Source organism: Halichoeres trimaculatus, unplaced genomic scaffold (genome assembly GCF_033239565.1).
Source record: "Halichoeres trimaculatus isolate MK-OKI-2021-1 unplaced genomic scaffold, fHalTri1.1 fHalTri1_scaffold_24, whole genome shotgun sequence".
Lineage (NCBI taxonomy): Eukaryota > Metazoa > Chordata > Actinopteri > Labriformes > Labridae > Halichoeres > Halichoeres trimaculatus.
This window is the reverse complement of record NW_027437202.1, coordinates 1868450-1882442: the sequence shown is the minus strand read 5'-3', so window position 1 is coordinate 1882442 and position 13993 is coordinate 1868450. Positions and strand designations below refer to the sequence as shown.

At 45.9% G+C, this 13993-nt stretch overlaps 1 protein-coding gene across 3 annotated transcripts in view; it reads left to right on the top strand.

Annotated features, from left to right (window-relative positions):
- The window catches only part of LOC141786087 (rho GTPase-activating protein 6-like), a 49284-nt gene that overhangs the window by 29887 nt on the left and 5404 nt on the right, over positions 1–13993 (top strand). For all 3 annotated transcript variants that reach the window (XM_074664803.1, XM_074664804.1, XM_074664805.1), the window contains exons 2-7: positions 8664–8823; positions 10733–10804; positions 12225–12373; positions 12446–12574; positions 13545–13740; positions 13828–13883. In XM_074664803.1, coding sequence (XP_074520904.1) covers positions 8664–8823; positions 10733–10804; positions 12225–12373; positions 12446–12574; positions 13545–13740; positions 13828–13883 — 762 coding nt within the window. The remainder of the gene's footprint in view (positions 1–8663; positions 8824–10732; positions 10805–12224; positions 12374–12445; positions 12575–13544; positions 13741–13827; positions 13884–13993) is intronic.

The following is a 13993-nucleotide window of genomic DNA, read 5'->3' as shown; positions in this document are numbered from 1 at the left end:
TCCACCAGGGGGAGCAGCCTAAAGTCAAAAGTTGATGACAACAACAAACCCAACAACAAAAAACGGAGACGGTGGTCTGTGAGGCTGTTTAATACTTTCAGAAGTTTCTCCATTGTTGGTTCTTCTTCGTGTCTCACTAAAGTTACGTATCAGGTAGCAGAAGCAACACTGCCCCCTATGGTTGGTATAGATGGTATTGCTCCATTTGGTCTGTATCCTAAAGCTTTATGTAAATGTGCAGAAATATGAACAAAATGAACACAGAGCACCAACAGAAGGCTCCGTATGCAACATTGAGCATAAATGGGCCTTAAGCCCTCCTCGCCAGTGGTTGGCGCTACATTGCTACGGTTGACGCAACAGCACAGGTTCTGTCCAGACAACATGAATAAACCAGGGAGGGTTACAAAGGAACAGTTGAACTGTTTCATTTTGCAGTTTAGTTTGTTTTAAAAAATGACTTAAACTCTGACAGTTGTTAGCGTCATTTGTTAGTTTATTAAAAAAAACTTAAAATTAAACGTAAACTCAGAGGGAGCTGTTTGTGTTTCAATCTGGACTTGATGGCAGAGTGCTTTTTGTTCAAAACGATTTGTCACTGTTTAAGTTTATTAGCAGCTGGCTAAGCTTTTTCTAGTCAGTGGAGGGGTGAGTGCTAAAGGAATATAGCCAACTACAGGCCTAGCATTCATACTATAGCATATTCAGCCCCTCAGTGTTTCCGTGTTAATGCAGAATTGTTTCACTGCATTTTTAGCTTTTCCAAAAAAACACTTGCTAGAATTCCTGTTTTTGCTGTGCACTTGTTGCTTGTTAGACCCTGAGGGGCATTCCACCTGTATTTGCTCTGTTTTCTGAATGTTGAACTTAATTTCTGGAGAAGTAGGAAACAGGGTTCATCTTTTTTTTTTCCACTGTCAGGACAGTCATGTGTTTGTCTGGACAGCAGGAAGCAAAGGGACAGAGTCGTCTGGCTTTGTAGCACGACTCTTACATAACCGCAGTGATGGGAGTGTCCGTGCGTGGACGGGTTAAGACGTGTGTTATTGGTCCAAACAGGGAAACATGAGCAGCCATGACAGCAGATGTAAGCGCCCTGCTATGCTACGCTCTCCACAGTAGTGAGGGATAAATTAAGGCGCGTCGGCGCTGCGTGAGTCGCAGTCTACATCTGAGGCCTGATGCGTTACGGCGCTTTTGGCACAGATGCTGATTCTAATCTTCCGAATCTATCTGCTGGACATTCCAGGATTGATGGAGGGGCACATTATTTCTCTGGGAGTTGTTTTTGCAGAGCATGTGCTTGAATGTGTGTGTGTGTGAAATCGAGTTCTCACGGTGCAGGCATGGCCGAGCCTTCTGACTGTGCAGGGTTTGATGGGAAAGAAATGCCCGTGAGGCCACTTACACAACCATTATGACTGATTGACAGATAGCGTGCACACACACACACACTGATACACACATGCAGGTCACATACTGTATTTGTATTGAGAGTCTATTTGTGTTAATGGTGGCACACGCTGAATCCAGAGCTGCGTGGTTATTTATATCCAGGCCAGTCGTCATCTCAACTCCACTTTGTTTATTCTGTGCCAGCCGATGAAAATCCTCTGCTTCTATTTTCACATGAATGCAAAAAAGATTTAATCCACTTTGAAGACAAAACCGATGAAAGACAGTTTATTTAGCCAAGTCAACACCGAAATCTGCACAGGAACTGGGTGACAATGAGCTGCGCTGTGAGTGACCCGACTGTAACTGAAGGTTTTGTCCAGAAAAGGAAGAAAAAGCAGAAATAAAAACAAGAAGTTGATTGATTTAATGAAAAAGTGATAAAAAAGGAGACAGGAGGTTTTAGGACCCTCAGTCCCCTCCCCTCTGAGCGTTTGTTGGCCAAAATCAAGCGCACCTCTGGTGGTTGAAAGCCTGCAATTGTCACCTGCTCTGTTCTGTTTGGCAGCAGTTGTGCTACCGCTGAGCTGTGACCTTAAAGTGAGTTTCAAATCACACACACTCTCACACACACACACTCACAGGCCTGGAGGAACTCAGACAAACACAATCGGACACGCTAATGCGTGCAGGTAAAGGGCCGAGCGCTGATTGCAGAGTGGCATGAGGCCACAATCAGATTGAAGTGGAGTGAGGAATGTGTTTTCCTGCTCATTTATGCACAGTGATCCCCACACACACACACATGCACACACATGCACACACACTCCACTCTGCATGCTGGATTAGTAATGATTAACCAGCTTCATTAGCTCAGTCATCTCGTCTGAGGGAGAAGAGTGGGTTTTATCGACTTGTATACAGCTCAATCAGGCAGCAGCACAAAGGGAATCTGGATTTAAGACGCCCCTGTGAGGGATGAGGAAAACGTACCAGCCTGAGCAATTTGGTTAGTCCCCCTAACACGCCCTGCAGGCAAATTAGTGGTTTGCAAGTCAAAGTTGGGCTGAGGAGCAATTACTTGCTTGTTAAACTCAGCATTACTCCACTTTAGTGCGCCCTGCTTTCCTTTGAAGGGCGAGGTTAACGTCACCGTGAGACGCAACGGACTCCAGAAACAAAAGCCTGAGCTTGAAGTAACGAAGCAGAAAGTGGAGTGCTACAAACAAGGAGTTTAACGTCTCTGACACAAACCAAGCCTGCCACTGACAGCTGATACCCTGACTCAGTTTTGGCTCCAACTCCAATACCACACACACACACACACACACACACATGAGCGTCCACATTACCTCAACGTCTCCTTCTACTATCAAACCCAGTGTTGATACCTGATTTTCTTTGGCTTACGTAACCATTATGCAAGATCCCAAGTCTCCTAATTGTGGCTGCCGGCCCTTCGTATTAATCTGTCTTTAAAATGTTTGAAGTGCGCTCGAGGGCTCAGATGTGCCTGCCAGTGTTTTTGAGGGGAATAGCTGCTTGTTATTGTGACTGAGCCAGGGAGGACTCATTGAACGCAAAGCAGACGAAAAACAATAAGAAGAAAAAGCTTAAACTACATTTATGCTCATTAAATGAAGAAAAACAAAGTGTTGTTGAATTATAAAATGCCTCCATAAGGACTCAGAAAGGAGTTTTTCAAAGCTTCACATTTGGAGCGACAAAACAAAATTTGTTGTGACAGTGATGCTCGGCCAACTCCTCCATTTGGGAAACAAGAGAAACGACTTCCACGATGGAGCTGAAGTAAACAACGCTTTTGTTGTCAGGATGTGACTCTGGGAAGCAAACGTGGCACAGGCTGTCCTGTGTTTTTTGTTTCTAATCTGCTCCAAAGTTGTGTAACTGCACTATTAACGACAATGTTTTAAACTCCTACTTTGACTGACTGAAATCATAGCGGCTTATATAACGTAAACGAAGAATGCAGCTCATATCTTATAGGATGGATTTCTTTCCTTTCATTGGTATCGAAGGTTTAAACTGCGCGTTAACCTTTCTTGTCTTTGCAATGAATTTTAACGTGCAACCCATCATAACGCCCCATGTGCGTGACCTCCCACGCTAAAGCTGATAACCTCACACTTTACAGCCAACAATCAGCCTCAAACCTCCTGAACTACTTCCCGGTTACGTAACGTTTGTGTAAATATGAGGGATCCATAATTCAGTGGTTGGTTTCTCCTCCAGGCAGCGTCAGCGACAACCCGAAACAGGTGGAGGAGCCTATTAATCGTTTTAGTGTGACAGAAACATGTTCAAACGCATAAATACGAGAGAGGGTCTGACTGGCTGACGAGTGAGGGTGGTCAGTAATTACAAGCAGATGTGAACCTTCCAGGAGGTTCCAGGTCAGAGAAAGCAATCTATTACATGACGCCAGCCTGTGCAGGAGAAGACTACAAAAGCAACACAAGCGAGCTCTTCCTGGGCCTCACATGTCATCCCTGATTGGAGTTTACACAAAGGCAGGCGGCGGGATCCTGAACGCAGAGGTAACATGTTTTACTGTCCCGCATGAGGAGTTTAATCACTGTTTGACTTGGCTCACATTCAAGTCATCTGGTTAAACAACGCTAAAGCAAACAGCTAACGGCTCTGTCAGGCTGTAGCTGCAGGGGCGTGTCCACAGGGGAGGTAGGGGTGGCACAGGCCCCCTTTGAAATCCGAGGTCTGGTCCACCACCAGAGCAAGGCTGCTGGTTGCTAAAGCGCTGTGGGTGAAATTCTGCCTCCAGGTTACACTCATTATTGGTCAATATCGTTATGCAACTGCATAATTCAGCTTTCAGCTACATTGATTGGTTCATTAACCGACTGTGTTGTGTAATGCTGCCTGACACAGGAAGTAGAGTATCAAAAAAAGCCTCAATTAACTGCCCTCAGGCTTTCTTAACAGTCAAACTGATTGGAGTTGTTGGATTTTGTTCATGGAGCTGCTGGATTAAAGGCTTAAAAGTAGTTTTATTCCTGAAAAGAGGATTTGCTTTATTGTGTCTATTTACTGCTGCACAGGGTTTTAATGGAGATACTCCCAGCAGCCCTTGAGGCAGGTGGTACTTCACTTCAAAGGGTGCAGCTTTTCTTTCTATGTCACTCACTCTGAGCAGACAGGGACAGTTTCCGTCAATACTTCATCACACGCCCGCCTCTGTAGCATCATCGAGCAGTGAGTTAATAGCTGTTCTGTGTATTATTAGCTACATGATAGCATGAGGCTGTCAATAAGTCACAGAGGACAGGATGGAGCCAGAATGGACAACAGCATCAACGCTTTGATTCATAATGATGCAGAAACGTGACTTCATGATATCACAGTGACGTAAATCAGTGCATCAGCACTCTGCATCCTGCAGGTGCGTTTCCATAGCAATATTTCTCTCACTTCCCCTGCCTCCTGTCATTTTCTGTGTATGCGTTCCCATGGAAACTGATTTTTTTGTGCGCCCAAGGCTTTTTTTTGTGCCATTGTCTGAAAGAGAACAGAAACCACATGCTGCAGCTTCGCTGTATGTCAAAACGGCTTTCGTCATCTGACTGCATGGGGCCGGTGAAGTCAGCAGAGTGATTAATCTTTCCAGGGTAACATCTGTCAGGAACACAAACAGAGAAGAGTCTTCATTAAGGAGGCGCTTTACATAACATCTGACGTGTCAAACAGCTCCTGACCACTAAGGATGGATTAAAATAAAATTTCGCAGCATCATCGTTGATTTATTCCTCCCCATGCTGAATTGGATTATCAGACGCAAGCTGGCAGAAAATATCATTTGTTAAACCTCAGATTATCTGATTAGATCTGCTTGGCCATTCTTGTGAAGATTGCGGGTGAGAGTTCGGATAAATACAACAGGGGGAAACAGATGACGGCCGTCGCGTTGAGGCTTAGCAACCGGTTATATTTTGGAGACAAACATCAGGCGTTAAAAGATTCACGGCGGTAGCTGCGTGGTAGATTTGTCTCCATACAGGCTGTGCAAACAGTGTTACATCTCACTAAGCAGTCACGTCACGGCGAGGGCTGGAGTTATGAATGCTTTGGTTTCTTCCAAAGGCATTCAGTGTTATGGCGGCGAATGGATTCACGGTGAAGAAGTATGTGACCTTCTTAACCTTCATGGATCATGGTGTGAGAATAGGATGGATGATGTCATCATAACTCAAGAAATTAAGAGTTAGAGCTGGTGGTTGTTGATTTTCTGCTACTTCATCCAGGAGGAGGTTTCAACCCTCTTGACTTATCCTCAACCGTCAAAAGTTAAACATCAGCTTAGCTCCTGAACGCCTCGGTTTGTGAATCTGAAAGGCATCACTGCCCCCTTTCCCTCTTCTGTCAGCATTCCAGGAGTTTCATAGTTTGACACTCAAGAACTGAAGCTCATCCATCCCTTTCAAAGACCCCGCTGCGCAGAACCGGCCTGACCGAGCACAAGCCTCCTCCTCCTCCTCCTATTTAACTTTTCCAACTGTTCGTCTTTTCTTTCGCAGAGTGTGTGTATGTCCGCGCGCACATGCGTGTGTGTACCTCTTCAAGCTGTGTGTGAGGTCAAGCAAGTGGGGGGGAAAGGGGCCAACTCAGTCAGCGATAAGGAATGGCACACACAAGGGAGCACACACACAAAACAACACACAGCTGGGTTGAATAAAACGCGCTGTTAAAAAAAAATAACATGCAACTTCTACCTGCTGGAGACTGTGAGCGGCTCGGTCACACACACATGCACACACACACAGGTGGCTCTCCAGGTCGACATCTTGTTTTTCTGCTGTCACTGGATGACGGCTCTGTTGCTTCACCGCGCTGAGTGGGGTTGAAAAACAAGAGGGTTGGATTATATTAGTGCCATAACGAGTCAACATCCAGGACTTGGTATCAGATCAGGCGGGAATCAGACCAAGCTAACGGGAAATCCTTTTTTTCCACCATTAAAAGAAAGTCAACATGATGGAGTTTTATTTTCTGGAGATAAAAACCGAAGGAAATCAAGCTGACGTAAACACAGACACATTAGAGTACACATGTAATCCCTCTGTCTGGATAAGGCATTAGATGAATTGCAGCGGTGTCTCCCCTTCTCCTCCCCGTCTTAACCTCTCCCTCTTCCTGACCGCCGTAGACAGCGAGGAATGCATGACCGCCGCTTCAGATGACTCAAATGTTCAAAGCCGTCTCAGAAATCCATTATGATTCACTTTAATCTAGTCCGCCTTGATGGCAGATTACATTAACCTGTCTCTGGCTGCTTTCTATACCCTCCTCCTCTTGGTAAGAACGTGGAGAACATATTGCAAATACATCACTGAGGCGGCTCCATGTCCTCAGCTGCTCCTGCGACACACACAGGTCTTTTCCCCCTCCTCTCTTTATCCAGTTTTATACATTTGGTTTGGATTTAGTACCGTACCGTAAATACCCACATGTTGTTTTCAATCCAGCTTTTCATGTTTGCTCTATAATTTTTATGACTGTAATTACAGGTTATGCTACATCTTATCAGATAAAATCTACTCTGAAGCTCATCGTTGATTACGATCACATGACAAAGCTTTTCCAAACTTTCTTGGGTTGTTTTACCTTACTTAGCCTATGACTGTTTCCTTTCCCCTTTCAGAATCATAAAGCGTAGCTGATTGTGTATGCTAACCCAATACAGTCCAATGAAAAATTTGAGTCGTCCTCTTTGACTCTCCTCTGAAGAGTGGAGACATGAGGCCTCAAAAGACTCTCAAATGACCCCAAAACAAAGATGGTTGACAATTCTTGTTCAGGCTAGAGGAAAAATATCAGAGGAGAAGGCAAATATTGGTGAGACTGGAGAGGGCGATGTGGGAGAAGCCATTTCTGAGCACACGCTACAAACAGAGTCACTTAAACCTTGTTTCAACCAAGTGGTCCGGCATGGACCAGTACAGTTAGGTACTGGTTGGATCAGTGAGGCCCGATCCTGTTTGTGTTTCCACAGCCAACTGTGCCCACTCTTAGGAAGCGGCGTGTAAGCTGGATGCCGATAGCCTTGTTAGTTACGTAATAGCAAGACATTTCTGTGGTGTTCCTTTGACTAAAACCTGGACAGGTCCCAAATTACCGACCCGTACCGTCCCATGTTTGGCACCCTTTTATAGAGGTCCCAGACATACTGATCCGACCCCTAAAGGTGGAGCTAGAAACATTGCATTCTGTTGTTGGTTGAAAAAATCATCACTTCCCATGCATTGGCGGTGAGAACGAACAACATGAAGAGTAACAAAGAGCCACATGCCTATCACGAAGAAGACGATGTCTTCCATCTTTGTCTTTGTTTACTGTGTTACATTTTTCTTCTCTGTTTGATATTTTATTGGGGCACACCGTATCACGCTGCTGTTCTGTCACAGTATCGCAGCTATCAGCATCCAGCATCTGGCACGGTTGGCTGTGGAAACTCAAAGGGGATCAGGCTTTTACGATCCGACCTGTACCAAACTGTACTGATCCATACCATACCACTTGATGGAAACAAGGCTATAAACATGACAGCGTTATGTGGTGTTCCTTATAACCGTCGTCGTGTTTCTACCTCCACCTTTTGGGGTCAGATCAATAAGTCTGACACTTCAACAAAAGGGTACCAAAAAGTGGGACGGTTCGAGCCGGTAATTTGACCTGTACCAGTTTTTGGTCAAAGGAAACGCCACAAAATGCGTGATGTACTAAGATGAACCAAACCGAACGGCATGGTGGAAACAGGACTTTATGGTACACAAAAGGACATTTGGACAAGCAAGCTAGCTTGTGCCAGTGCTGGTAATCTTGTTAAAGCTGAGAATATCAGCAAATTCTTGAGAATAATATCGAAGAATCTGTCACAAAGTTTAAGTCAAAACACTGATCAAAACTTCCACCTGTCTGTGCTCAGAAACCATCAAGCCTAACTGAAGTGGAGATGTTGATTCAGGGAGAATGGTCTGAAATAGACACTAGAGGCTGTCATTTCTGCAAATTGAGGCACCACTATAAATATTGACGTGATTTTTCTGTTGGAGCACCCAAAATTTTCCACTTGGCTCGTTTTGTTCTGATGCATATTGCACATTTCCTGGTAAAACTCATCTCACTGCTGAAATATCATTTCCCATCGCTTGTTTGATGGATCAAAATGAAGTTGCTGACACAAACACCCAGTGATGTGTTTCTCTGTCTCATCCTTTGCCCTCTCCCTCCCTCAGGGTGATTTCACCTGGAGCAGCCTGTCGGGGAGGAGCGTGCGGCTGACGCCAGTTGCGATCCAGAGCCTGTCGGAGCTGGAGAGGGCCAGGCTGCAGGAAGTGGCGCTCACCCGTCTACTCCAGGACTATGACCTTGGATGTCAGATCACCATGCCAAAAGGTGGGACTTTAATGTTTGTTAGTTCTGGATGGTTGGGATTTACTGCTTCAGCCTTTCGAGACGCTAACATTTACGTGGCTGTTAACTGTGACAAAACACATCTGCGACAGAGCCCCTGAACGCCGCTCAACGGATCTTCTTCGCCCTTAAGCTGCGACTTTCAAGTGGATCATAAAGTAGAGCCAGCGCTCCGGCTTCTGACCACATCCTCCGTTCCTGCCTTGAGTGTATCTAAGGAAGTTGTGTTTGGGGAAGTCGTGACAACACATGGGCTTGGATGTAAACCACTTCACTTTGGGACTGGGTGCTTCCTGTTTGACGCCCCCGCCCCTCCTCGGAGCAACACGCGACTCCCTTTCCGCTGCAGTCTTCCTCCTCACTAGTCACCATGTAAACGCTGTCAACAAGGCCCTGAAGGACGCGGCTTCAGAAATGACTAAATTAGGCAAATACATCAAGATGAAGGAGGAATGGGCAGAGCCGACACTGGAACTGGTGCACTTGTGGTTTCCCAGCAGGCACGCCCATGCTAAAAATACCACCCTGCATCATTAGATAAAGATAGACGTATACAATCCTGCTCAATGCAAAGCAAGAAAGTCTTGTTTTTGTCCTTCACTGCGCGTATTTACTGCTCTCTATAGGAGAAAGGATGCTGGGGAAGCAGCAGTCTGTGGATTATCCCGGGCCTTGCATTCCAGCTGAAGGTTAAACCTCTCCCCAGCATGATTTAATACGTACTTGTCTGTGTTGCTTATGAATTCCAGAGCCCCTAACGGCCGCCATGTGCTTGCTAGGGGAATATTTCAGCTTGTGTGTAAGAGAGAGCGCAAGAGAAGGAGTGTGATTGCTATTTCAGTGCCGCTAATGTGGGCGCAAGAGCCCCGCTGCTCCTCGTATTTACCCGGGTGTCAGGGGGTCATGTTTCCACGGTTTCTCCAGGAGTGAGAAAACAGTGAAATGGAGCTGATGTGGATGAGGAGAGAAGAAGGGTGGCGATGAGAAAAGAAGCGAGGGTTCATCAGTCCGACTGAGGAGGTTTGGAGGTTCGGGGGATTTCCGTACGGCTTTGGGAGCCATCTGTCAAAAATCCAAACCATTTCCTATCTTTGCCTCTCCTCCCCCCTTCGCTCTCCATCAGAACATCTGCTTTCTTTCTCCAGCGTCTCACCCCCTCCTCATGGATTCCCACCTATTTTCCTCTCAATTTTGTCCTGGTGAAGTCTCAGCTGCAGTTTTCTTTGGACTCTTAAGAGGATGTGAAAATTCAATAAATCTCCTTGACGTTAGAGAAACACCAGCAGCAATCTGGACGTGGTTCAGAGGTGTCATATAAAGTTGAATAAATGCTGAAATCGACCCTGCTTCGTGATGCAACAGACAAACGCGACCATTAAGCATTCGCTAAATGCTGCTGGAGGGGTCCAACCTGAGGCTGGGGCTGCTCCACGGTCAACAATGACCCACATGAAGCGACCGATAGCATCAAAAAGCTGCTGAGGCTCACAAACTGACATCCTGCCCATGCAGACGAGGAGTCTGAGACTTTCAAGTCTCCAGATCTTCCTGATCATTAATCAGGAGCCATTCATCATGTGGACAGCTGACAAAGTGGCCTTCCTTCTTCTGATTGATAAACTTCCCTGCTTGATCAAGGGATCAACTGAAGAAGTCACCCCCCTCAGAAACCCCTTCACACACATCACCAGCTGATTTAACGCAATCATCCGCTGACTAATACCGAAGCTGACCCTGTCTGACGCTCTGCTAAATGGATTTGAGTTCACAGACAGGTTTTCCCCCCGTGGTTAATCTAAGCTTATTAGATATATGAAAGATAAGATACAGCAGATATAGAAACCATTTGCCGCTTGCACATGATTTATTTTCTTGTTTTTTTCCGGCACAGATGGGCAGAAGAGGAAAAAGTCGCTGAGGAGGAAGTTGGACTCGCTTGCGAAAGAGAAGAGTAAAGACAAAGGTACGCCGAGTTCTTTTGAAAACACAGGTTCACAGGGTTTTCTCTTTCTTCTCCTCTGCTTTCTCTTTCCTTGTCCCGACTCTAAACATTGCTCCCTGCGGGCAGGGAGACGGGCCAGCGTTGGGTCTCCGCCCTTCAGGCAGGTGAACAGTGGGGTTATAAAAACAGCGTGTGTTTACTGGGCTTTGACAGTTTATATTTAGCTTGGGTGAAGGGACTCCTTGTACGGGGACTGGCTCTGAGGAGTGGAGAAGTTTGGAGGGTTTTTAAAAAGCGCAATGATAGAGAAGAGCTAAGTATCAACCAATCACCTCAGTCTTACAGTTGAAGACAATGATGTAATTTCAGAGCTACTTCTACATGTTATATAACGTAAAGAAGACTTGAACTTAGTGTTTTCCTTCCTCTTACAGTACATGTCTGGCTCTGCTCCTCCAGAAGCAGATGGCTCAGATGAAGCTGTGGTCTAACCTGCCAGATTGGTTCCAACTTTAATTTTCTCTCAGGGTCCATGAAAAAGCTCAGTGTTTCACTCTGAAGCAAGCCAGGCATTTCCAGTGAGAACAGAGAGTACGAGCAACAAGGACGCGCCATGAGACCAAATCGCGTTGTTTGGTCTGAGAATGTAGATTGATGAAAACGTGGCGTGACTTGTACAACGTGTTGGCAGTGCGTTGTACATTATATGATCCAGATTCAACATGTGTGTGCAGAGATGTCTACGTGCAGGTTACATAAGCCCATGAGGCTGCAGAACAAATCTGTTGTGTCACAGTGTAAGTGGTCGAGTTGTCCATGAACCACAGCGCTCCACTCGTGGTTGTGGAATGCTCCCCCTGCTCTGTGCCACACACACACACACATCGACTGAACAGCTGGGCTGTTTTCTCTCAGCTGTTGGCTCCAGTAATGAGAGTGTAACTGCACACACAGCCCACGGTGGCCCAGCATGACATCACCTCTCTCTGAAGTCCTCCCCGTTGAACCAGCCCCGCATTGATTGCGATCCTTTTGTGTAAACTTTCGATAAACTGCACCGCTTGCATCTCGGTGCCAAAACAAACTCCCATCATCCTGCAAACGAACACGAAGCTGCTCCATAGCATGTTCGCTGAGAGGCTTCTAATTTTGGCCTGCGCGGGGAAGGAGGCATCGCTTGTGGTCTGGAATCATCAAAGTTGTGTTATTATGGTCAGGAGAAGTAGAATTAGCGGTCTGTCAGAGAGCAGACTTTCTTTCTGTGATGTCTTATTTTGGAAAACAGATGTTGCAGCACTGTTGGAGTTTTACTGACGATGTAAATGTGTTAAATGCTTTTATTGGTGAGTAATAAAGAGTTTAAAGCGGAGGATGTTTGATGTTCTTTCTGGAGCGACTTTCCAAAAGACGGTTGAAGAGCTTTATTTCTGTATTTTCCCAGAATGCATCCCCCAGGCCTTCAGTATACCGCTCTCCCAGGTCATTGCCAATGACAGGACGCACAGGCAGCGCCAGGACAGCTTCCGTCAGGACCCGCCACAGCGTGAGGAGCACAAGGACTCCTCCGACCTGGTCTCGTCCATCATACAGGTGTGTCAGCTCAGGTTTTGAGATGGTTCAGGTGAAAGCATTTCAGAACAGCTAACATTCTCCATCCTGCAGTTCGCCACAAAGAGGCCGTCCAATAAGGAGCTCTCCAGCAGCAACTCGTCTTTGAGTTCTACATCTGAGACGGCCAATGAGTCGACGTCGCCAAACACGCCTGAAGCTGCACCACGGGCGCGCAGGAGGGTAAGTCTGTATTTCCTTTAGCTGAATCCATAAGGGGGAGCACATCACTCCCATCCTGGCCTCCCTCCAATGGCTGCCCCTGCATTTCACAGTCCACTTTAAGATTCTTTTGTTTTGAAATCTTTTAACGGGCTGGCTCTGTCACACCTCTTTGAGCTCCTTGGTGCCCCGGGTCAGTCGATCTGCTGCTCCTGGAGGTCAAAACGTGAACTCAGAGGGGATGGAACCTTTTTTTTTGTTGCTGCCCCAAAATTGCCCGTTCACACAAGACAGGCCCCCCCACTATCTGTTTTTAAAACACGTCTTTAAAACATTTTTTATTCCTAGGCTTTTAACCCAGCGTGAGACTCTGCTCCTGTTTTAGTGAAACTAGGGATGCACCAATACACAGATACCATTCCTGGTATCCATGTATCTGTGTATCAGTGACCCTCAAACTGGATGGGTATCGGCGGGAAGGGGCCGATCCAGGCAATGTTACCTCTGATGCACTTTCTTTGTTTTTGCTGAATAACCAGTCTACGAGTGAACAAAATATTACAATTAAATATTCATTTCTGCACATTCTGATGCATGGTTTTTTACCAAACTGCTTGTAAACATTTGAATATTTTACAGTTTAAAAAATGTTAACTTCAGTCACTCCATATACTCATTTTTTTGCCTTTTATCCAAAACACTATCAGTCTGATCCCACAGTAGGGCATGCAGGCTATTATTTAACAGTGGTATCAGATCGGTTATCAATCAATATCAAAAGCCCAGGTATCGGTATTGGTATAGATACCAGAAAAGATGGATTGGTGCAACCCTAATAAAACAATTATTTTAGTGTATGCATCATTTTTTTATTGTCTCACCTGTGTATGCCTGTGTTGCGTAATGTACAGTATTTTGTTTCAGCTTTGGTTGTTTCAAAGTGCTTTTTAAGTCAAGTTGAGTTGAGTTGAGTTGATCTCTGAACCCACAGGGAGGCATGTCTGTGGACTCCATCACAGACCTGGACGACAACCAGTCCCGCCTCCTGGAGGCCCTGCAGCTCTCTCTTCCCGCAGAGACACCCAGTAAGAAGGAGAAGCACCGCGACAAAAGGCTGAGCCTTAACCCCATTTACCGGCAGGTGCCACGGGTGGTCGACAGCTGCTGCCAGCACATCGAAAAATACGGTTGGACGGCTGCTTTTACAAAATTACTACTCTCTTTTTCACTACTATCACACTTTTCTTATGAAGTTTGCCTCGCTCTGTGCTCAGGTTTGCAGACGGTGGGGATCTTCAGAGTGGGGAGCTCCAAGAAGAGAGTCCGACAGGTGAGAGTTCATGCAAGTTTAGCCTTAAAATAGAAGCAAATTGACGCTAGAACAGCGTTACAGAGAGCCTGAAGAACTCTGTGTATGTGACTCTGTCTGTATTATAAACC